Genomic DNA, 27,190 nt, shown 5'->3' on the forward strand with positions numbered 1-27,190 from the left:
GTGTTGTCTACCTGAGTCAGCCTTCTTGGTGTACTTCTTACTCTGGCCCCTGATGATGAGGATGAAGACGAGGAGGAGGATGAAGATTAGGCCCACCAGAGCAATGACCACCAGGAACCACCACTCTTCATAGAAGGGAGACACTTTCTGGGCTGGAGATGAGAGTCACAAGAGAGCTAGATAACAGATATCTGTACCAAGAGGAAGAACAAGTCACTAACTAAACCTATACTGTATGGGCTGGCTTCCCGGACCTAGATGAAGACAAGTACAGAGTTAAAATGTAAGTCAAATAGAAATTCCACTGGTTAAAATAGTTTTAGTCCTGGAATAGGCTCAATCAGGTCTGGGAAAGGCATCCATATGTATGTTGTAATATTCAGACATGTATTATAACTGAACAAGCATAACTAACCAGAGATAGAGGGTGAAGGAGCACTGGGGGAGCCATAGCCGTAGTCGTTGACCCCAATGACCCGGAAGTCATAAGTAACCCCTTCTCTCAGCATGTCCAGGTTCAGTGTGTATGATGTCACTTCCTTTGGAATGTCTTTGATGAGGATATCCCACAGTCCTTCATCTAGAGGGGAGCAGGAAATACAGAGTGTTTGATTGAGCCTGCCTGGAGTCCCAGATGGGTGGGTTTTGCACTTGCACACTATTCCAACTGGTTCCATTGGTTCCACTGGTTCCATTGGTTCCATTGGTTCTATTGGTTCCATTTGTTCAATTGCACCAGGCAAGCCTACAGTCTAATATCTAATATCCCTTGGACTCACCAGAGGGCCTGGCCTCAATGACGTAGCGTGTAATGGGAGCTCGGCCTGGGTCTCCACTGGTCCAGTGTAGGGTGAGGGCCGTGCCGTACCGGGAGATAAAGGGTTCACCTGGAGGGCCTGGGGCTCCTGGAGGAGAGGGGTGGGGAAAGGATGGGAGGGGTGGGGAGAGGAGGGGAGGGGAGAAAAGAGGATGGCAGGGATAGGAGGGGAGGGGAGAGGAGGGGTGGAGTGGGGAGAGGAGGGATGGGTAGGGAGAGGAGGGGAGGGGTGGGGAGAGGAGTGGATGGGTATGGAGAGGAGGGGATGGGTAGGGAGAGGAGAGGAGAGGAGAGGAGGGAAGGGGAGAGGAGGGGTGGAGTGGGGAGAGGAGGGGATGGGTAGGGAGAGGAGGGGAGGGAAGGGGAGAGGAGGGGTGGAGTGGGGAGGAGGGGATGGGTAGGGAGAGGAGAGGAGAGGAGAGGAGGGAAGGGGAGAGGAGGGGATGGGTAGGGGGAGGAGAGGAGGGAAGGGGAGAGGAGGGGTGGAGTGGAGTGGGGAGAGGAGGGGATGGGTAGGGAGAGGAGAGGAGAGGAGAGGAGGGAAGGGGAGAGGAGGGGTGGAGTGGAGTGGGGAGAGGAGGGGATGGGTAGGGAGAGGAGAGGAGAGGAGAGGAGAGGAGAGGAGAGGAGAGGAGAGGAGAGGAGAGGAGAGGAGAGGAGAGGAGGGGATGGGTAGGGAGAGGAAAGGAGAGGAGGGAAGGGGAGAGGTAGGGTGGAGTGGGGAGAGGAGGGGAGTTGAGGGGAACAGGACAGATAGAGCATTGACAAAGACAGCAGTAGGGAGAAAACCTTTTTTAACTTTTTTAAACAGGGAGGTACTAGCTGAACTTGTCCAATAAGAAAACAGACCTTCATTTTCTGTTGCAAAACATCTCGCTACAGTGTTCCCTACTGAACACGACCTATGACCAGCCAGGCTACCTTCTCCTGGTCCAGTAGTGATGTTAGCTGGACCAGAGATACTGTGTTACATACCGTCTCCTGGTCCAGTAGTGATGTTAGCTGGACCAGAGATACTGTGTTTCATACCTTCTCCTGGTCCGGTAGTGATGTTAGCTGGATCAGAGATACTGTGTTACATACCTTCTCCTGGTCCAGTAGTGATGTTAGCTGGATCAGAGATACTGTGTTAACATACCTTCTCCTGGTAGCTGAACCAGAGATACTGTGTTAACATACCTTCTCCTGGTCAGTTAGTGATGTTAGCTGGACCAGAGATACTGTGTTACATACCTTCTCCTGGTCCGTTAGTGATGTTAGCTGGAGCAGAGATACTGTGTTACCTACCTTCTCCTGGTCCAGTAGTGATGTTAGCTGGACCAGAGATACTGTGTTTCATACCTTCTCCTGATCCGGTAGTGATGTTAGCTGGATCAGAGACACTGTGTTACATACCTTCTCCTGGCAGCTGGACCAGAGATACTGTGTTAACATACCTTCTCCTGGTCCGGTAGTGATGTTAGCTGGACCAGAGATACTGTGTTAACATACCTTCTCCTGGTCCGGTAGTGATGTTAGCTGGACCAGAGATACTGTGTTACATACCTTCTCCTGGTCCGGTAGTGATGTTAGCTGGACCAGAGATACTGTGTTACATACCTTCTCCTGGTCCAGTAGTGATGTTAGCTGGACCAGAGATACTGTGTTACATACCTTCTCCTGGTAGCTGGACCAGAGATACTGTGTTACATACCTTCTCCAGGTCCAGTAGTGATGTTAGCTGGACCAGAGATACTGTGTTACATACCTTCTCCAGGTCCAGTAGTGATGTTAGCCTCCACCTCCGGCCCGTAGGTGAGGGTCTTGGCCCGGATCCTGAAGTTATAGGTCACCCCGTCAGCCAGGTCCTTAATCTTCATCCACAGGGGGGTGCTGCCCTTCACGTCCACTGTGACTATCTTACTAACACCTGGAGTGGAGTAGAGAGGAGACGGAGAGGAGTCAGTATAGAGATACAGGCTGGAGATACTGGAGATACTGGAGGCTAGAAGCTACACCACCTCCCTACTGACAGTTCATGGTAGCACCTTTCCACCTCCCTACTGACAGTTCATTGTAGCACCTTTCCATCTCCCTACTGACAGTGCATGGTAGCATCTTTCCACCTCCCTACTGACAGTTCATGGTAGCATCTTTCCACCTCCCTACTGACAGTGCATGGTAGCACCTTTCCACCTCCCTACTGACAGTTCATGGTAGCACCTTTCCACCTCCCTACTGACAGTTCATGGTAGCATCTTTCCACCTCCCTACTGACAGTTCATGGTAGCACCTTTCCACATCCATACTGACAGTTCATGGTAGCATCTTTCCACCTCCATACTGACAGTTCATGGTAGCACCTTTCCACCTCCCCACTGACAGTTCATGGTAGCACCTTTCCACCTCCCTACTGACAGTTCATGGTTGCTCCTTTCCACCTCCCTACTGACAGTTCATGGTAGCATCTTTCCACCTCCCTACTGACAGTTCATGGTAGCACCTTTCCACATCCATACTGACAGTTCATGGTAGCATCTTTCCACCTCCATACTGACAGTTCATGGTAGCACCTTTCCACCTCCCCACTGACAGTTCATGGTAGCACCTTTCCACCTCCCTACTGACAGTTCATGGTTGCTCCTTTCCACCTCCCTACTGACAGTTCATGGTAGCACCTTTCCACCTCCCTACTGACAGTTCATGGTAGCTCCTTTCCACCTCCCTACTGACAGTTCATGGTAGCACCTTTCCACCTCCCTACTGACAGTTCATGGTAGCTCCTTTCCACCTCCCTACTGACAGTTCATGGTAGCATCTTTCCACCTCCCTACTGACAGTTCATGGTAGCACCTTTCCACATCCATACTGACAGTTCATGGTAGCATCTTTCCACCTCCATACTGACAGTTCATGGTAGCACCTTTCCACCTCCCTACTGACAGTTCATGGTATATAAGCATGAGTGTCCCCTCCAGATAAACAGATGTGACCTATCACTGCACACCTCCAGATAGAGAGACATGTTCCTCCACCATCCCAGACCCTGCTGTGCCTCTTTCCCTCCCACATGGCTGACTGCTCTAGGGGCCAGAGAAAAGCCATTAGTGGCCAACAGGCCAGGGACCACAGAGGTTCTCTACCTCCCATTCCCAAACTGTCTGTTCCTAATTACTACGGAATCTGGAGACCCAACCACACATACCAGCTATTAGCTGGGTTTTCTCTCAACAGGAGAGAGAGGAAGTTGTAAACAAGCTGACTGCATGTGGCCCCAGGGCCGGCCTAGAACTACCCAGCTGTAACAGATTAGGACACCAATCTAAGACCATGGCGGCGGTGATGCTAGCCTATGACTGTAAATCATCTCACGGACTGATAGCAAACCATCTAGCTATCTGGGTAGTTTAAAGGCCTAACAAAGTAACTAACAGCCTTCCAGCCTTCCAGGCTCCAGAGGTTTTCACCGTCCATGGGTGTGTGAGTGTGTGTGTTTGTGTGTGTCTGTTTGTCTGTGTGTGCATGTTTGCGTGCATGTGTGTGTGTGTATGTGTGTGTGTGTTTTCTTACTATCAACACTGTGTGTGTGTTTGTGTCTCACCATCCATGAGACTGTGTGTGTGCGCATGCGTTCATGTGTGTGTGTGTGTTTTCTCACTATGAACACGCGCGTGTGTGTGTGTCTCACCATCAACAGGTGTGCAGGGCTCGTAGACCAGGCGGTAGCCCTCGATGATGCCGTTGGCCTGGCCTGGCTCTCCCCACGACATGTTGACTGACGTGGTGGTCAGCTCACTGAAGTGAAGGAAGCTGGGTCTGCTGGGGGCTGGAGAGGAGGAAGAGGGGGAGGGAGGGGGAGAGGGAAGGAGGGAGAGGGAGGAGAGAGGTGGGAGATGGAGAGGGAAAGAGGGAAACAGGAGAGGAGAGGGAGAGAGAGAGCCATGGTTAGGGAAGGACACTTAGGCTGGCGCACCAGGTCCTAGATCACATGACAACTCCCTCCATCCAGGATATGCTGTTGTACAAATCCAACACACTACTGAAAGCCTTATCTGGAAAGCCACAATGTGATTGAGTTTAGTCCATATCCTGGCAGTCTGCTTCATTCATCAAAGTCATTATGCTGAAGCAATACTAGTATTATTCTTGGGGACTGGGACAGATACAATCATCCATTCATCCCCTGACCTTCTGTAAGTCATGTGAGAATCCTGCATTAAATTGCCAAGGCTTGGGTTGGCTCCTCTCCCAGTTACCCTGCAGAGCAGAGAGGAGCGAGGAGCCAGAATATTCTGCAGTCTCTCTGTTTTAACTCCAGAGCCCTGCAGAGCAGAGAGGAGCGAGGAGACAGAATATTCTGTGGTCTCCTCAGTACTTCATCCACTCTGCCTCTCTCTGCAATGTCACAGTCCTTCAAGAGGCCGGGTGACCAGCCTGGCTGCGGGAAACACCAGAGGAATTCATTCTGTAAACTGATTCCCCTCTAGAACCCACAGAGGAGGGTTTTAGTGTGTTTGTCTGCAGGGGGGTGACTGACTGAACACAGGCCTCTTTGTGTGTGTCAGTAGTGTGGCAGGACGTGGGTCAGAACAACCCATTCCACATGTGTCCCCATCACTCTACAGTACCAGGGTTGAATGGCGAGAACACGGTAACTGAGATTTACCGAGGGCTAAAATCAAATCAAATCAGATGTTATTTGTCACGTGCTCCGAAGACATCAGGTGTAGACTTTACCGTGGAATGCTGACTGACAAGCCCTTTACCAACAATGCAGTTCTCTCTCTTTACCACCCCAAAACCACTCCATTTTCCCAGGATAAATAACTGTGAGAAACCAGTCAATTATAATAAATAATTTATGAGAACATCACGACGTGAAATGGAACTGTTTAATGATATGAGCTGTCTACATCTGGATTCTCCACGGCCTTCTCTCTGGCATGATGACTCATCAACGCTCAGGGTGGGGACCGACAGCCCATGTCTGTTTAATGATATGAGCTGTCTACATCTGGATTCTCCACGGCCTTCTCTCTGGCATGATGACTCATCAACGCTCAGGGTGGGGGCCGACAGCCCATGTCTGTTTAATGATATGAGCTGTCTACATCTGGATTCTCCACGGCCTTCTCTCTGGCATGATGACTCATCAACGCTCAGGGTGGGGACCGACAGCCCATGTCTGTTTAATGATATGCGCTGTCTACATCTGGATTCTCCACGGCCTTCTCTCTGGCATGATGACTCATCAACGCTCAGGGTGGGGACCGACAGCCCATGTCTGTTTAATGATATGAGCTGTCTACATCTGGATTCTCCACGGCCTTCTCTCTGGCATGATGACTCATCAACGCTCAGGGTGGGGACCGACAGCCCATGTCTGTTTAATGATATGAGCTGTCTACATCTGGATTCTCCACGGCCTTCTCTCTGGCATGATGACTCATCAACGCTCAGGGTGGGGACCGACAGCCCATGTCTGTTTAATGATATGAGCTGTCTACATCTGGATTCTCCACGGCCTTCTCTCTGGCATGATGACTCATCAACGCTCAGGGTGGGGACCGACAGCCCATGTCTGTTTAATGATATGAGCTGTCTACATCTGGATTCTCCACGGCCTTCTCTCTGGCATGATGACTCATCAACGCTCAGGGTGGGGACCGACCGCCCATGTCTGTTTAATGATATGCGCTGTCTACATCTGGATTCTCCACGGCCTTCTCTCTGGCATGATGACTCATCAACGCTCAGGGTGGGGGCCGACAGCCCATGTCAGTACGTAGACCTATCGTCTCACGGTAACGTTTTGTTCTTGTGACAGACAGGCAGGTCTACATTTGCTGCAGCAGTAATATAATGACCGTGTCTAATCATCGCCATCTGGCTTTCAGGGCTCAGATTCTTTTTCAATTGTAAAGATGTTTATTTTGTTGTTGTTGCAGCTGCAGTTGTAAAACCCTCCTATATAGTTGCTTTAGATCAGTGTACGAGAGAGCACACTGTCTTTCACTCTCAACCAATTCCATTCAGCATCTAAAATACAGAATCCTGTTCTAGATTGATATATAGGCCCATATATAGATGGCCTAGCCTACGTCTTTCAGGAAATACATTTAGCCTGATATTTAGCTAATGAATGATGGGTGATGTAACTTATAGCCTCGGTGTCTTGCGCAAAACGCACACACCTGTGCTCCGCTGGCCTCTCCTTAAAAAACACTGGTAGTCTGAAAGAAGAACAGCCAGTAGAACTCACTGGTAGTCTGAAAGAAGAGCAGCCAGTAGAACTCACTGGTAGTCTCTAAGACGAACAGCCAGTAGAACTCACTGGTAGTCTGAAAGAAGAACAGCCAGTAGAACTCACTGGTAGTCTGAAAGAAGGGCAGCCAGTAGAACTCACTGGTAGTCTGAAAGAAGAACAGCCAGTAGAACTCACTGGTAGTCTGAAAGAAGAACAGCCAGTAGAACTCACTGGTAGTCTGAAAGAAGGGCAGCCAATAGAAATCACTGGTAGTCTGAAAGAAGAGCAGCCAGTAGAACTCACTGGTAGTCTGAAAGAAGAACAGCCAGTAGAACTCACTGGTAGTCTGAAAGAAGAGCAGCCAGTAGAACTCACTGGTAGTCTGAAAGAAGTACAGCCAGTAGAACTCACTGGTAGTCTGAAAGAAGAACAGCCAGTAGAACTCACTGGTAGTCTGAAAGAAGAGCAGCCAGTAGAACTCACTGGTAAAACTCACTGGTAGTCTGAAAGAAGAGCAGCCAGTAGAACTCACTGGTAGAACTCACTGGTAGTCTGAAAGAAGAGCAGCCAGTAGAACTCACTGGTAGTCTGAAAGAAGAGCAGCCAGTAGAACTCACTGGTAGTCTGAAAGAAGAACAGCCAGTAGAACTCACTGGTAGTCTGAAAGAAGAACAGCCAGTAGAACTCACTGGTAGTCTGAAAGAAGAACAGCCAGTAAAACTCACTGGTAGTCTGAAAGAAGAACAGCCAGTAGAACTCACTGGTAGTCTGAAAGAAGAGCAGCCAGTAGAACTCACTGGTAAAACTCACTGGTAGTCTGAAAGAAGAGCAGCCAGTAGAACTCACTGGTGGTCTGAAAGAAGAACAGCCAGTAGAACTCACTGGTAGTCTGAAAGAAGAGCAGCCAGTAGAACTCACTGGTAAAACTCACTGGTAGTCTGAAAGAAGAGCAGCCAGTAGAACTCACTGGTGGTCTGAAAGAAGAACAGCCAGTAGAACTCACTGGTAGTCTGAAAGAAGAACAGCCAGTAGAACTCACTGGTAGTCTGAAAGAAGAGCAGCCAGTAGAACTCACTGGTGGTCTGAAAGAAGAGCAGCCAGTAGAACTCACTGGTGGTCTGAAAGAAGAGCAGCCAGTAGAACTCACTGGTAGTCTGAAAGAAGAACAGCCAGTAGAACTCACTGGTAGTCTGAAAGAAGAACAGCCAGTAGAACTCACTGGTGGTCTGAAAGAAGAGCAGCCAGTAGAACTCACTGGTAGTCTGAAAGAAGAACAGCCAGTAGAACTCACTGGTGGTCTGAAAGAAGAACAGCCAGTAGAACTCACTGGTAAAACTCACTGGTAGTCTGAAAGAAGAGCAGCCAGTAGAACTCACTGGTAGTCTGAAAGAAGAACAGCCAGTAGAACTCACTGGTAGTCTGAAAGAAGAGCAGCCAGTAGAACTCACTGGTGGTCTGAAAGAAGAGCAGCCAGTAGAACTCACTGGTAGTCTGAAAGAAGAGCAGCCAGTAGAACTCACTGGTAGTCTGAAAGAAGAGCAGCCAGTAGAACTCACTGGTAGTCTGAAAGAAGAGCAGCCAGTAGAACTCACTGGTGGTCTGAAAGACGGGTGAACGTGCAATGGCGGTAGGCTGTAGTAGTTATTTATTCAGGCCCATAACCAACCATTCATTCTTGGTGAAGAGAAGTGAAAGCCCTCTGCATCTCATTCTAGTCCGGCATTATTCAAGGCTGTGATCAGAATGATGAAGATGAGGACAACGAAACGTGTTTTATTTAACTGTTGAAAGCGAGAGAGAGAAAGAGGAGGAAGGCTAATAACATGAAATATTATGAAAGGTATATATGCGTCAGCCTACTAATTATACAAATAGGCCCTATTATATTTAACATTTCAAATCTAATTCGCTAGCCTATACTTGGAACTTTGTAGTCTGCATGTTCTGCACCAGAACCACATGTTCTCTCCCTGCTTTATCTTGGTTAGAACGAAGCGCGTAATTCCAGTCTATATAATACAGTATAATACATTACAGTACAGTAATACAGTATAATACAATACAGTACAGTAATACAGTATAATACATTACAGTACAGTAATACAGTATAATACAATACAGTACAGTAATACAGTATAATACATTACAGTACAGTAATACAGTATAATACATTACAGTACAGTAATACAGTATAATACATTACAGTACAGTAATACAGTATAATACATTACAGTACAGTAATACAGTATAATACATTACAGTACAGTAATACAGTATAATACAATACAGTACAGTAATACAGTATAATACAATACAGTAGAGTAATACAGTATAATACAATACAGTACAGTAATACAGTACAATACATTACAGTACAGTAATACAGTATAATACAATGCAGTACAGTAATACGGTATAATACAATGCAGTACAGTAATACAGTATAATACAATACAGTACAGTAATACAGTATAATACAATACAGTAGAGTAATACAGTATAATACAATACAGTACAGTAATACAGTACAATACATTACAGTACAGTAATACAGTATAATACAATGCAGTACAGTAATACGGTATAATACAATGCAGTACAGTAATACAGTATAATACAATACAGTAGAGTAATACAGTATAATACAATACAATGCAGTACAGTAATATAGTATAATACAATGCAGTACAGTAATACAGTATAATACATTATAGTACAGTAATACAGTATAATACAATACAGTAGAGTAATACAGTATAATACAATACAGTAGAGTAATACAGTATAATACAATACAATGCAGTACAGTAATACAGTATAATACAATGCAGTACAGTAGTACAGTATAATACATTACAGTACAGTAATACAGTATAATACATTACAGTACAGTAATACAGTATAATACATTACAGTACAGTAATACAGTATAATACAATGCAGTACAGTAATACGGTATAATACAATGCAGTACAGTAATACAGTATAATACAATGCAGTACAGTAATACAATACAGTAGAGTAATACAGTATAATACAATACAATGCAGTACAGTAATACAGTATAATACAATACAGTAGAGTAATACAGTATAATACAATACAATGCAGTACAGTAATACAGTATAATACATTACAGTACAGTAATACAGTATAATACAATACAGTAGAGTAATACAGTATAATACAATACAGTAGAGTAATACAGTATAATACAATACAATGCAGTACAGTAATACAGTATAATACAATGCAGTACAGTAATACAATACAGTAGAGTAATACAGTATAATACAATACAATGCAGTACAGTAATACAGTATAATACAATACAGTAGAGTAATACAGTATAATACAATACATTACAGTACAGTAATACAGTATAATACATTACAGTACAGTAATACAGTATAATACAATACAGTAGAGTAATACAGTATAATACAATGCAGTACAGTAATACAGTATAATACATTACAGTAGAGTAATACAGTATAATACAATACAGTACAGTAATACAGTATAATACAATGCAGTAGAGTAATACAGTATAATACATTACAGTACAGTAATACAGTATAATACAATGCAGTACAGTAATACAGTATAATACATTACAGTAGAGTAATACAGTATAATACAATACAGTACAGTAATACAGTATAATACAATGCAGTAGAGTAATACAGTATAATACATTACAGTACAGTAATATAGTATAATACAATACAGTACAGTAATACAGTATAATACAATACAGTAGAGTAATACAGTATAATACAATACAATGCAGTACAGTAATACAGTATAATACATTACAGTACAGTAATACAGTATAATACAATACAGTAGAGTAATACAGTATAATACAATACAGTAGAGTAATACAGTATAATACAATACAATGCAGTACAGTAATACAGTATAATACAATACAGTAGAGTAATACAGTATAATACAATACAATGCAGTACAGTAATACAGTATAATACATTACAGTACAGTAATACAGTATAATACAATGCAGTACAGTAATACAGTATAATACAATACAGTAGAATAATACAGTATAATACAATGCAGTACAGTAATACAGTATAATACATTACAGTACAGTAATACAGTATAATACATTACAGTACAGTAATATAGTATAATACAATACAGTACAGTAATACAGTATAATACAATACAGTACAGTAATACAGTATAATACAATACAGTAGAATAATACAGTATAATACAATGCAGTACAGTAATACAGTATAATACATTACAGTACAGTAATACAGTATAATACATTACAGTACAGTAATACAGTATAATACAATACAATGCAGTACAGTAATACAGTATAATACATTACAGTACAGTAATACAGTATAATACATTACAGTACAGTAATATAGTATAATACAATACAGTACAGTAATACAGTATAATACAATACAGTAGAGTAATACAGTATAATACAATGCAGTACAGTAACACAGTATAATACAATACAGTACAGTAATACATTATAATACAATACAGTAGAGTAATACAGTATAATACAATACAGTACAGTAATACAGTACAATACATTACAGTACAGTAATACAGTATAATACAATGCAGTACAGTAATACGGTATAATACAATGCAGTACAGTAATACAGTATAATACAATGCAGTACAGTAATACAATACAGTAGAGTAATACAGTATAATACAATACAATGCAGTACAGTAATACAGTATAATACAATACAGTAGAGTAATACAGTATAATACAATACAATGCAGTAATACAGTATAATACAATGCAGTACAGTAATACAGTATAATACATTACAGTACAGTAATACAGTATAATACAATACAGTAGAGTAATACAGTATAATACAATACAGTAGAGTAATACAGTATAATACAATGCAGTACAGTAATACAGTATAATACAATACAGTACAGTAATACAGTATAATACATTACAGTACAGTAATACAGTATAATACAATACAGTAGAGTAATACAGTATAATACATTACAGTACAGTAATACAGTATAATACAATGCAGTACAGTAATACAGTATAATACATTACAGTACAGTAATACAGTATAATACAATGCAGTACAGTAATACAGTATAATACATTACAGTACAGTAATACAGTATAATACAATGCAGTACAGTAATACAGTATAATACATTACAGTACAGTAATACAGTATAATACAATGCAGTACAGTAATACAGTATAATACAATGCAGTACAGTAATACAGTATAATACATTACAGTACAGTAATACAGTATAATACAATGCAGTACAGTAATACAGTATAATACATTACAGTACAGTAATACAGTATAATACAATGCAGTACAGTAATACAGTATAATACAATACAGTAGAGTAATACAGTATAATACAATACAGTACAGTAATACAGTATAATACAATACAGTACAGTAATACAGTATAATACAATGCAGTACAGTAATACAGTATAATACAATGCAGTACAGTAATACAGTATAATACAATGCAGTACAGTAATACAGTATAATACATTACAGTACAGTAATACAGTATAATACAATGCAGTACAGTAATACAGTATAATACATTACAGTACAGTAATACAGTATAATACAATGCAGTACAGTAATACAGTATAATACAATGCAGTACAGTAATACAGTATAATACATTACAGTACAGTAATACAGTATAATACAATGCAGTACAGTAATACAGTATAATACAATACAGTACAGTAATACAGTATAATACAATACAGTAGAGTAATACAGTATAATACAATACAGTACAGTAATACAGTACAATACATTACAGTACAGTAATACAGTATAATACAATGCAGTGCAGTAATACGGTATAATACAATGCAGTACAGTAATACAGTATAATACAATACAGTAGAGTAATACAGTATAATACAATACAATGCAGTACAGTAATATAGTATAATACAATGCAGTACAGTAATACAGTATAATACATTATAGTACAGTAATACAGTATAATTCAATACAGTAGAGTAATACAGTATAATACAATACAGTAGAGTAATACAGTATAATACAATACAATGCAGTACAGTAATACAGTATAATACAATACAATGCAGTACAGTAATACAGTATAATACATTACAGTACAGTAATACAGTATAATACATTACAGTACAGTAATACAGTATAATACATTACAGTACAGTAATACAGTATAATACAATGCAGTACAGTAATACGGTATAATACAATGCAGTACAGTAATACAGTATAATACAATGCAGTACAGTAATACAATACAGTAGAGTAATACAGTATAATACAATACAATGCAGTACAGTAATGCAGTATAATACATTACAGTACAGTAATACAGTATAATACAATACAGTAGAGTAATACAGTATAATACAATACAGTAGAGTAATACAGTATAATACAATACAATGCAGTACAGTAATGCAGTATAATACATTACAGTACAGTAATACAGTATAATACAATACAGTAGAGTAATACAGTATAATACAATACAGTAGAGTAATACAGTATAATACAATACAATGCAGTACAGTAATACAGTATAATACAATGCAGTACAGTAATACGGTATAATACAATGCAGTACAGTAATACAGTATAATACAATGCAGTACAGTAATACAATACAGTAGAGTAATACAGTATAATACAATACAATGCAGTACAGTAATACAGTATAATACAATACAGTAGAGTAATACAGTATAATACAATACATTACAGTACAGTAATACAGTATAATACATTACAGTACAGTAATACAGTATAATACAATACAGTAGAGTAATACAGTATAATACAATGCAGTACAGTAATACAGTATAATACATTACAGTACAGTAATACAGTATAATACAATACAGTAGAGTAATACAGTATAATACAATACAGTACAGTAATACAGTATAATACAATGCAGTACAGTAATACAGTATAATACATTACAGTACAGTAATACAGTATAATACAATGCAGTACAGTAATACAGTATAATACATTACAGTACAGTAATACAGTATAATACAATGCAGTACAGTAATACAGTATAATACAATGCAGTACAGTAATACGGTATAATACAATGCAGTACAGTAATACAGTATAATACAATGCAGTACAGTAATACAATACAGTAGAGTAATACAGTATAATACAATACAATGCAGTACAGTAATACAGTATAATACAATACAGTAGAGTAATACAGTATAATACAATACAGTGCAGTAATACAGTATAATACAATGCAGTACAGTAATACAGTATAATACATTACAGTACAGTAATACAGTATAATACAATACAGTAGAGTAATACAGTATAATACAATACAGTAGAGTAATACAGTATAATACAATACAATGCAGTACAGTAATACAGTATAATACATTACAGTACAGTAATACAGTATAATACAATACAGTAGAGTAATACAGTATAATACAATACAGTAGAGTAATACAGTATAATACAATACAATACAGTACAGTAATACAGTATAATACAATACATTACAGTACAGTAATACAGTATAATACATTACAGTACAGTAATACAGTATAATACATTACAGTACAGTAATACAGTATAATACAATACAGTAGAGTAATACAGTATAATACAATGCAGTACAGTAATACAATACAGTAGAATAATACAGTATAATACAATACAGTACAGTAATACAGTATAATACATTACAGTACAGTAATACAGTATAATACAATACAGTAGAGTAATACAGTATAATACATTACAGTACAGTAATACAGTATAATACAATGCAGTACAGTAATACAGTATAATACATTACAGTACAGTAATACAGTATAATACAATGCAGTACAGTAATACAGTATAATACATTACAGTACAGTAATACAGTATAATACAATGCAGTACAGTAATACAGTATAATACATTACAGTACAGTAATACAGTATAATACAATGCAGTACAGTAATACAGTATAATACAATGCAGTACAGTAATACAGTATAATACATTACAGTACAGTAATACAGTATAATACAATGCAGTACAGTAATACAGTATAATACATTACAGTACAGTAATACAGTATAATACAATGCAGTACAGTAATACAGTATAATACAATACAGTAGAGTAATACAGTATAATACAATACAGTACAGTAATACAGTATAATACAATACAGTACAGTAATACAGTATAATACAATGCAGTACAGTAATACAGTATAATACAATGCAGTACAGTAATACAGTATAATACAATGCAGTACAGTAATACAGTATAATACATTACAGTACAGTAATACAGTATAATACAATGCAGTACAGTAATACAGTATAATACATTACAGTACAGTAATACAGTATAAAACAATACAGTACAGTAATACAGTATAATACAATACAGTAGAGTAATACAGTATAATACATTACAGTACAGTAATACAGTATAATACAATGCAGTACAGTAATACAGTATAATACAATGCAGTACAGTAATACAGTATAATACAATGCAGTACAGTAATACAGTATAATACAATGCAGTACAGTAATACAGTATAATACATTACAGTACAGTAATACAGTATAATACAATGCAGTACAGTAATACAGTATAATACAATGCAGTACAGTAATACAGTATAATACAATACAGTACAGTAATACAGTATAATACATTACAGTACAGCAATACAGTATAATACAATGCAGTACAGTAATACAGTATAATACAATGCAGTACAGTAATACAGTATAATACAATACAATGCAGTACAGTAATACAGTATAATACAATGCAGTACAGTAATACAGTATAATACAATACAGTACAGTAATACAGTATAATACATTACAGTACAGTAATACAGTATAATACATTACAGTACAGTAATACAGTATAATACAATGCAGTACAGTAATACAGTATAATACAATACAGTACAGTAATACAGTATAATACATTACAGTAGAGTAATACAGTATAATACAATGCAGTACAGTAATACAGTATAATACATTACAGTACAGTAATACAGTATAATACATTACAGTACAGTAATACAGTATAATACAATGCAGTACAGTAATACAGTATAATACAATGCAGTACAGTAATACAGTATAATACAATGCAGTACAGTAATACAGTATAATACATTACAGTACAGTAATACAGTATAATACAATGCAGTACAGTAATACAGTATAATACATTACAGTACAGTAATACAGTATAATACAATGCAGTACAGTAATACAGTATAATACATTACAGTACAGTAATATAGTATAATACATTACAGTACAGTAATACAGTATAATACAATGCAGTACAGTAATACAGTATAATACATTACAGTACAGTAATACAGTATAATACATTACAGTACAGTAATACAGTATAATACAATGCAGTACAGTAATACAGTATAATACAATGCAGTACAGTAATACAGTATAATACATTACAGTACAGTAATACAGTATAATACAATGCAGTACAGTAATACAGTATAATACAATGCAGTACAGTAATACAGTATAATACAATACAGTAGAGTAATACAGTATAATACAATACAGTACAGTAATACAGTATAATACAATGCAGTACAGTAATACAGTATAATACAATACAGTAGAGTAATACAGTATAATACAATGCAGTACAGTAATACAGTATAATTCAATACAGTACAGTAATACAGTATAATACATTACAGTACAGCAATACAGTATAATACAATGCAGTACAGTAATACAGTATAATACAATGCAGTACAGTAATACAGTATAATTCAATACAGTACAGTAATACAGTATAATACATTACAGTACAGTAATACAGTATAATACAATGCAGTACAGTAATACAGTATAATACAATACAGTACAGTAATACAGTATAATACATTACAGTACAGTAATACAGTATAATACAATACAGTACAGTAATACAGTATAATACATTACAGTACAGTAATACAGTATAATACATTACAGTACAGTAATACAGTATAATACAATGCAGTACAGTAATACAGTATAATACATTACAGTACAGTAATACAGTATAATACATTACAGTACAGTAATACAGTATAATACATTACAGTACAGTAATACAGTATAATACATTACAGTACAGTAATACAGTATAATACATTACAGTACAGTAATACAGTATAATACAATGCAGTACAGTAATACAGTATAATACATTACAGTACAGTAATACAGTATAATACATTACAGTACAGTAATACAGTATAATACAATGCAGTACAGTAATACAGTATAATACATTACAGTACAGTAATACAGTATAATACATTACAGTACAGTAATACAGTATAATACAATGCAGTACAGTAATACAGTATAATACAATGCAGTACAGTAATACAGTATAATACATTACAGTACAGTAATACAGTATAATACAATACAGTAGAGTAATACAGTATAATACAATGCAGTACAGTAATACAGTATAATACAATACAGTACAGTAATACCGTATAATACATTACAGTAGAGTAATACAGTATAATACATTACAGTACAGTAATACAGTATAATACAATGCAGTACAGCAATACAGTATAATACAATACAGTAGAGTAATACAGTATAATACATTACAGTACAGTAATACAGTATAATACAATGCAGTACAGTAATACAGTATAATACATTACAGTACAGTAATACAGTATAATACAATGCAGTACAGTAATACAGTATAATACAATGCAGTACAGTAATACAGTATAATACATTACAGTACAGTAATACAGTATAATACAATACAGTACAGTAATACAGTATAATACAATGCAGTACAGTAATACAGTATAATACAATGCAGTACAGTAATACAGTATAATACAATACAGTACAGTAATACAGTATAATACAATGCAGTACAGTAATACAGTACAATACATTACAGTACAGTAATACAGTATAATACATTACAGTACAGTAATACAGTATAATACAATGCAGTACAGTAATACAGTATAATACATTACAGTACAGTAATACATTATAATACATTACAGTACAGTAATACAGTATAATACAATACAGTACAGTAATACAGTATAATACAATGCAGTACAGTAATACAGTATAATACATTACAGTACAGTAATACAGTATAATACATTACAGTACAGTAATACAGTATAATACAATGCAGTACAGTAATACAGTATAATACATTACAGTACAGTAATACAGTATAATACATTACAGTACAGTAATACAGTATAATACAATGCAGTACAGTAATACAGTATAATACATTACAGTACAGTAATACAGTATAATACAATGCAGTACAGTAATACAGTATAATACATTACAGTACAGTAATACAGTATAATACATTACAGTACAGTAATACAGTATAATACAATGCAGTACAGTAATACAGTATAATACATTCCAGTACAGTAATACAGTATAATACATTACAGTACAGTAATACAGTATAATACAATGCAGTACAGTAATACAGTATAATACATTACAGTACAGTAATACAGTATAATACAATACAGTACAGTAATACAGTATAATACAATACAGTACAGTAATGCAGTTCACACTCAAACATATTAGCCTACTGGGGCTAGTTTCATGTATTTACCCAAGAGAGCACATAGCCAGCTACATCTATTGGCTTTCTATTTTTTATCAAATCCAGACACAATATTCTTCATAAGCTTTTGAATAAATGTCCGGTTTTGGCGGGAAATACCGGGTTACCCAGGAGAAAAGTGATTTATTCTCAGGATGAAACATTTGTAAAATACTGGGAAAATATTCAACCCTATACAGTACCCTCCTCCTCTTCCTCTAATGTGTCATCAGGCTTCCATTCCACCCCTGTGATTTCCCCATGAAGACGTTAGTAGTAGCTGTCAAATCCTTATCAATAAGACTCAAACCACCCCCCTCACCCCCCCCTGACTGTTAGTTCCCATATCCTGGGTCCAAACCTGTTGCATATATGTGTCACGTTCTGACCTTAGTTCTTTTATTATGTCTTTTAGTATGGTCAGGGCGTGAGTTGGGGTGGGCAGTCTATCTTCCCTTTTCTATGTAGTATTTATGTGTTTGGCCTGGTATGGTTCTCAGTCAGAGGCAGGTGTCGTTAGTTGTCTCTGATTGAGAATCATACTTAGGTAGCTGTTTTCCCCATTTTAGTGGTGGGTGATTGTTTTCTGTCTCTGTGTCTTCACCAGACAGAACTGTTTCGTTTTCGTTCGTTCTCCTTGTTATTTAGTTTTGTGTTCAGTGTTAATAAATATCAACATGTCCTGAGTATATCCTTCAAACTGAACTGACATGAGGACAGAGAGGGCACAGGGTCCTGAGTATATCCTTCAAACTGAACTGACATGAGGACAGAGAGGGCACAGGGTCCTGAGTATATCCTTCAAACTGAACTGACATGAGGACAGAGAGGGCACAGGGTCCTGAGTATATCCTTCAAACTGAACTGACTTGAGGACAGAGAGGGAACAGGGTCCTGAGTATATCCTTCAAACTGAACTGACATGAGGACAGAGAGGGTACAGGGTCCTGAGTATATCCTTCAAACTGAACTGGGACATGAGGACAGAGAGGGTACAGGGTCCTGAGTATATCCTTCAAACTGAACTGGGACTTGAGGACAGAGAGGGCACAGGGTCCTGAGAATATCCTTCAAACTGAACTGACATGAGGACAGAGAGGGCACAGGGTCCTGAGTATATCCCTCAAACTGAACTGACTTGAGGACAGAGAGGGCACAGGGTCCTGAGTATATCCCTCAAACTGAACTGGGACTTGAGGACAGAGAGGGCACAGGGTCCTGAGTATATCCATCAAACTGAACTGGGACTTGAGGACAGAGAGGGCACAGGGTCCTGAGTATATCCCTCAAACTGAACTGACTTGAGGACAGAGAGGGCACAGGGTCCTGAGTATATCCTTCAGACTGAACAGGGACTTGAGGAATGAGAGGGTACAGGGTCCTGAGTATATCCTTCAAACTGAACTGGGACATGAGGACAGAGAGGGCACAGGGTCCTGAGTATATCCTTCAAACTGAACTGGGACTTGAGGACAGAGAGGGCACAGGGTCCTGAGTATATCCTTCAAACTGAACTGGGACTTGAGGACAGAGAGGGTACAGGGTCCTGAGTATATCCTTCAAACTGAACTGGGACTTGAGGACAGAGAGGGTACAGGGTCCTGAGTATATCCTTCAAACTGAACTGGGACATGAGGACAGAGAGGGCACAGGGTCTTGAGTATATCCTTCAAACTGAACTGACATGAGGACAGAGAGGGCACAGGGTCCTGAGTATATCCTTCAAACTGAACTGACATGAGGACAGAGAGGGCACAGGGTCCTGAGTATATCCTTCAAACTGAACTGGGACTTGAGGACAGAGAGGGCACAGGGTCCTGAGTATATCCTTCAAACTGAACTGACTTGAGGACAGAGAGGGCACAGGGTCCTGAGTATATCCTTCAAACTGAACTGGGACTTGAGGACAGAGAGGGCACAGGGTCCTGAGTATATCCTTCAAACTGAACTGGGACTTGAGGACAGAGAGGGCACAGGGTCCTGAGAATATCCCTCAAACTGAACTGACTTGAGGACAGAGAGGGCACAGGGTCCTGAGTATATCCTTCAAACTGAACTGGGACATGAGGACAGAGAGGGCACAGGGTCCTGAGAATATCCCTCAAACTGAACTGACTTGAGGACAGAGAGGGCACAGGGTCCTGAGTATATCCTTCAAACTGAACTGGGACATGAGGACAGAGAGGGCACAGGGTCCTGAGTATATCCTTCAAACTGAACTGGGACATGAGGACAGAGAGGGCACAGGGTCCTGAGAATATCCCTCAAACTGAACTGACTTGAGGACAGAGAGGGCACAGGGTCCTGAGTATATCCTTCAAACTGAACTGACATGAGGACAGAGAGGGCACAGGGTCCTGAGTATATCCTTCAAACTGAACTGGGACTTGAGGACAGAGAGGGTACAGGGTCCTGAGTATATCCTTAAAACTGAACTGGGACATGAGGACAGAGAGGGCACAGGGTCCTGAGCTTATCCTTCAAACTGAACTGGGACATGAGGACAGAGAGGGCACAGGGTCCTGAGTATATCCTTCAAACTGAACTGGGACATGAGGACAGAGAGGGTACAGGGTCCTGAGAATATCCTTCAGACTGAACTGACTTGAGGACAGAGAGGGTACAGGGTCCTGAGAATATCCCTCAAACTGAACTGACATGAGGACAGAGAGGGCACAGGGTCCTGAGTATATCCTTCAAACTGAACTGACATGAGGACAGAGAGGGCACAGGGTCCTGAGTATATCCTTCAAACTGAACTGACATGAGGACAGAGAGGGCACAGGGTCCTGAGTATATCCTTCAAACTGAACTGACTTGAGGACAGAGAGGGAACAGGGTCCTGAGTATATCCTTCAAACTGAACTGACATGAGGACAGAGAGGGTACAGGGTCCTGAGTATATCCTTCAAACTGAACTGGGACATGAGGACAGAGAGGGTACAGGGTCCTGAGTATATCCTTCAAACTGAACTGGGACTTGAGGACAGAGAGGGCACAGGGTCCTGAGAATATCCTTCAAACTGAACTGACATGAGGACAGAGAGGGCACAGGGTCCTGAGTATATCCCTCAAACTGAACTGACTTGAGGACAGAGAGGGCACAGGGTCCTGAGTATATCCCTCAAACTGAACTGGGACTTGAGGACAGAGAGGGCACAGGGTCCTGAGTATATCCCTCAAACTGAACTGGGACTTGAGGACAGAGAGGGCACAGGGTCCTGAGTATATCCCTCAAACTGAACTGACTTGAGGACAGAGAGGGCACAGGGTCCTGAGTATATCCTTCAGACTGAACAGGGACTTGAGGAATGAGAGGGTACAGGGTCCTGAGTATATCCTTCAAACTGAACTGGGACATGAGGACAGAGAGGGCACAGGGTCCTGAGTATATCCTTCAAACTGAACTGGGACTTGAGGACAGAGAGGGCACAGGGTCCTGAGTATATCCCTCAAACTGAACTGGGACTTGAGGACAGAGAGGGTACAGGGTCCTGAGTATATCCTTCAAACTGAACTGGGACTTGAGGACAGAGAGGGTACAGGGTCCTGAGTATATCCTTCAAACTGAACTGGGACATGAGGACAGAGAGGGCACAGGGTCTTGAGTATATCCTTCAAACTGAACTGACATGAGGACAGAGAGGGCACAGGGTCCTGAGTATATCCTTCAAACTGAACTGACATGAGGACAGAGAGGGCACAGGGTCCTGAGTATATCCTTCAAACTGAACTGGGACTTGAGGACAGAGAGGGCACAGGGTCCTGAGTATATCCTTCAAACTGAACTGACTTGAGGACAGAGAGGGCACAGGGTCCTGAGTATATCCTTCAAACTGAACTGGGACTTGAGGACAGAGAGGGCACAGGGTCCTGAGTATATCCTTCAAACTGAACTGGGACTTGAGGACAGAGAGGGCACAGGGTCCTGAGAATATCCCTCAAACTGAACTGACTTGAGGACAGAGAGGGCACAGGGTCCTGAGTATATCCTTCAAACTGAACTGGGACATGAGGACAGAGAGGGCACAGGGTCCTGAGAATATCCCTCAAACTGAACTGACTTGAGGACAGAGAGGGCACAGGGTCCTGAGTATATCCTTCAAACTGAACTGGGACATGAGGACAGAGAGGGCACAGGGTCCTGAGTATATCCTTCAAACTGAACTGGGACATGAGGACAGAGAGGGCACAGGGTCCTGAGAATATCCCTCAAACTGAACTGACTTGAGGACAGAGAGGGCACAGGGTCCTGAGTATATCCTTCAAACTGAACTGACATGAGGACAGAGAGGGCACAGGGTCCTGAGTATATCCTTCAAACTGAACTGGGACTTGAGGACAGAGAGGGTACAGGGTCCTGAGTATATCCTTAAAACTGAACTGGGACATGAGGACAGAGAGGGCACAGGGTCCTGAGCTTATCCTTCAAACTGAACTGGGACATGAGGACAGAGAGGGCACAGGGTCCTGAGTATATCCTTCAAACTGAACTGGGACATGAGGACAGAGAGGGTACAGGGTCCTGAGAATATCCTTCAGACTGAACTGACTTGAGGACAGAGAGGGTACAGGGTCCTGAGAATATCCCTCAAACTGAACTGACATGAGGACAGAGAGGGCACAGGGTCCTGAGTATATCCTTCAAACTGAACTGACATGAGGACAGAGAGGGCACAGGGTCCTGAGTATATCCTTCAAACTGAACTGACATGAGGACAGAGAGGGAACAGGGTCCTGAGAATATCCTTCAGACTGAACTGACATGAGGACAGAGAGGGCACAGGGTCCTGAGAATATCCCTCAAACTGAACTGACATGAGGACAGAGAGGGAACAGGGTCCTGAGAATATCCTTCAGACTGAACTGACATGAGGACAGAGAGGGCACAGGGTCCTGAGAATATCCCTCAAACTGAACTGACATGAGGACAGAGAGGGCACAGGGTCCTGAGTATATCCTTCAAACTGAACTGACATGAGGACAGAGAGGGCACAGGGTCCTGAGTATATCCTTCAAACTGAACTGACTTGAGGACAGAGAGGGCACAGGGTCCTGAGTATATCCTTCAAACTGAACTGACATGAGGACAGAGAGGGCACAGGGTCCTGAGTATATCCTTCAAACTGAACTGACTTGAGGACAGAGAGGGTACAGGGTCCTGAGAATAACCTTCAAACTGAACTGGGACTTGAGGACAGAGAGGGCACAGGGTCCTGAGTATAACCTTCAAACTGAACTGGGACATGAGGACAGAGAGGGTACAGGGTCCTGAGTATATCCTTCAAACTGAACTGGGACATGAGGACAGAGAGGGCACAGGGTCCTGAGTATATCCTTCAAACTGAACTGGGACTTGAGGACAGAGAGGGCACAGGGTCCTGAGTATATCCTTCAAACTGAACTGGGACATGAGGACAGAGAGGGTACAGGGTCCTGAGTATATCCTTCAAACTGAACTGGGACACGAGGACAGAGAGGGTACAGGGTCCTGAGTATATCCTTCAAACTGAACTGGGACATGAGGACAGAGAGGTCACAGGGTCCTGAGTATATCCTTCAAACTGAACTGGGACATGAGGACAGAGAGGGTACAGGGTCCTGAGTATATCCTTCAAACTGAACTGGGACATGAGGACAGAGAGGGTACAGGGTCCTGAGTATATCCTTCAAACTGAACTGGGACATGAGGACAGAGAGGGCACAGGGTCCTGAGTATATCCTTCAAACTGAACTAGGACTTGAGGACAGAGAGGGTACAGGGTCCTGAGTATATCCTTCAAACTGAACAGGGACATGAGGACAGAGAGGGTACAGGGTCCTGAGTATATCCTTCAAACTGAACTGGGACATGAGGACAGAGAGGGCACAGGGTCCTGAGTATATCCTTCAAACTGAACTGGGACATGAGGACAGAGAGGGTACAGGGTCCTGAGTATATCCTTCAAACTGAACTGGGACATGAGGACAGAGAGGGCACAGGGTCCTGAGTATATCCTTCAAACTGAACAGGGACTTGAGGACAGAGAGGGTACAGGGTCCTGAGTATATCCTTCAAACTGAACTGGGACTTGAGGACAGAGAGGGCACAGGGTCCTGAGTATATCCTTCAGACTGAACTGGGACATGAGGACAGAGAGGGCACAGGGTCCTGAGTATATCCTTCAAACTGAACTGGGACATGAGGACAGAGAGGGCACAGGGTCCTGAGTATATCCTTCAAACTGAACTGGGACATGAGGACAGAGAGGGTACAGGGTCCTGAGTATATCCTTCAAACTGAACTGACTTGAGGACAGAGAGGGCACAGGGTCCTGAGTATATCCTTCAAACTGAACTGGGACATGAGGACAGAGAGGGCACAGGGTCCTGAGTATATCCTTCAAACTGAACTGACATGAGGACAGAGAGGGCACAGGGTCCTGAGTATATCCTTCAAACTGAACTGACATGAGGACAGAGAGGGCACAGGGTCCTGAGTATATCCTTCAAACTGAACTGACTTGAGGACAGAGAGGGTACAGGGTCCTGAGAATAACCTTCAAACTGAACTGGGACTTGAGGACAGAGAGGGCACAGGGTCCTGAGTATAACCTTCAAACTGAACTGGGACATGAGGACAGAGAGGGTACAGGGTCCTGAGTATATCCTTCAAACTGAACTGGGACATGAGGACAGAGAGGGCACAGGGTCCTGAGTATATCCTTCAAACTGAACTGGGACTTGAGGACAGAGAGGGCACAGGGTCCTGAGTATATCCTTCAAACTGAACTGGGACATGAGGACAGAGAGGGTACAGGGTCCTGAGTATATCCTTCAAACTGAACTGGGACACGAGGACAGAGAGGGTACAGGGTCCTGAGTATATCCTTCAAACTGAACTGGGACATGAGGACAGAGAGGGCACAGGGTCCTGAGTATATCCTTCAAACTGAACTGGGACATGAGGACAGAGAGGGTACAGGGTCCTGAGTATATCCTTCAAACTGAACTGGGACATGAGGACAGAGAGGGTACAGGGTCCTGAGTATATCCTTCAAACTGAACTGGGACATGAGGACAGAGAGGGCACAGGGTCCTGAGTATATCCTTCAAACTGAACTAGGACTTGAGGACAGAGAGGGTACAGGGTCCTGAGTATATCCTTCAAACTGAACAGGGACATGAGGACAGAGAGGGTACAGGGTCCTGAGTATATCCTTCAAACTGAACTGGGACATGAGGACAGAGAGGGCACAGGGTCCTGAGTATATCCTTCAAACTGAACTGGGACATGAGGACAGAGAGGGTACAGGGTCCTGAGTATATCCTTCAAACTGAACTGGGACATGAGGACAGAGAGGGCACAGGGTCCTGAGTATATCCTTCAAACTGAACAGGGACTTGAGGACAGAGAGGGTACAGGGTCCTGAGTATATCCTTCAAACTGAACTGGGACTTGAGGACAGAGAGGGCACAGGGTCCTGAGTATATCCTTCAGACTGAACTGGGACATGAGGACAGAGAGGGCACAGGGTCCTGAGTATATCCTTCAAACTGAACTGGGACATGAGGACAGAGAGGGCACAGGGTCCTGAGTATATCCTTCAAACTGAACTGGGACATGAGGACAGAGAGGGTACAGGGTCCTGAGTATATCCTTCAAACTGAACTGACTTGAGGACAGAGAGGGCACAGGGTCCTGAGTATATCCTTCAAACTGAACTGGGACATGAGGACAGAGAGGGCACAGGGTCCTGAGTATATCCTTCAAACTGAACTGACATGAGGACAGAGAGGGCACAGGGTCCTGAGTATATCCTTCAAACTGAACTGGGACATGAGGACAGAGAGGGCACAGGGTCCTGAGAATATCCTTCAGACTGAACTGACTTGAGGACAGAGAGGGCACAGGGTCCTGAGTATATCCTTCAAACTGAACTGACTTGAGGACAGAGAGGGCACAGGGTCCTGAGTATATCCTTCAAACTGAACTGACTTGAGGACAGAGAGGGCACAGGGTCCTGAGAATATCCTTCAGACTGAACTGGGACATGAGGACAGAGAGGGCACAGGGTCCTGAGTATATCCTTCAGACTGAACTGACTTGAGGACAGAGAGGGTACAGGGTCCTGAGTATATCCTTCAAACTGAACTTAGACATGAGGACAGAGAGGGCACAGGGTCCTGAGTATATCCTTCAAACTGAACTGGGACATGAGGACAGAGAGGGCACAGGGTCCTGAGTATATCCTTCAAACTGAACTGGGACATGAGGACAGAGAGGGCACAGGGTCCTGAGTATATCCTTCAAACCTAACTGGGACATGAGGACAGAGAGGGTACAGGGTCCTGAGTATATCCTTCAAACTGAACTGGGACATGAGGACAGAGAGGGCACAGGCTCCTGAGTATATCCTTCAAACTGAACTGGGACATGAGGACAGA

At 41.1% G+C, this 27,190-nt stretch overlaps 1 protein-coding gene across 2 annotated transcripts in view; it reads right to left on the minus strand.

Annotated features, from left to right (window-relative positions):
- LOC110515716 (protein sidekick-2-like) overlaps positions 1 to 27,190 on the minus strand; it is a 73,641-nt gene that overhangs the window by 24,602 nt on the left and 21,849 nt on the right. For both annotated transcript variants that reach the window (XM_036973277.1, XM_036973276.1), the window contains 5 exons: positions 4,485 to 4,622; positions 2,565 to 2,726; positions 780 to 905; positions 416 to 580; positions 12 to 152 (listed from right to left, as the gene is read on the minus strand). In XM_036973277.1, coding sequence (XP_036829172.1) covers positions 12 to 152; positions 416 to 580; positions 780 to 905; positions 2,565 to 2,726; positions 4,485 to 4,622 — 732 coding nt within the window. The remainder of the gene's footprint in view (positions 1 to 11; positions 153 to 415; positions 581 to 779; positions 906 to 2,564; positions 2,727 to 4,484; positions 4,623 to 27,190) is intronic.

The sequence above is a fragment of the Oncorhynchus mykiss genome, unplaced genomic scaffold (assembly GCF_013265735.2).
Source record: "Oncorhynchus mykiss isolate Arlee unplaced genomic scaffold, USDA_OmykA_1.1 un_scaffold_227, whole genome shotgun sequence".
Classification (NCBI taxonomy): domain Eukaryota; kingdom Metazoa; phylum Chordata; class Actinopteri; order Salmoniformes; family Salmonidae; genus Oncorhynchus; species Oncorhynchus mykiss.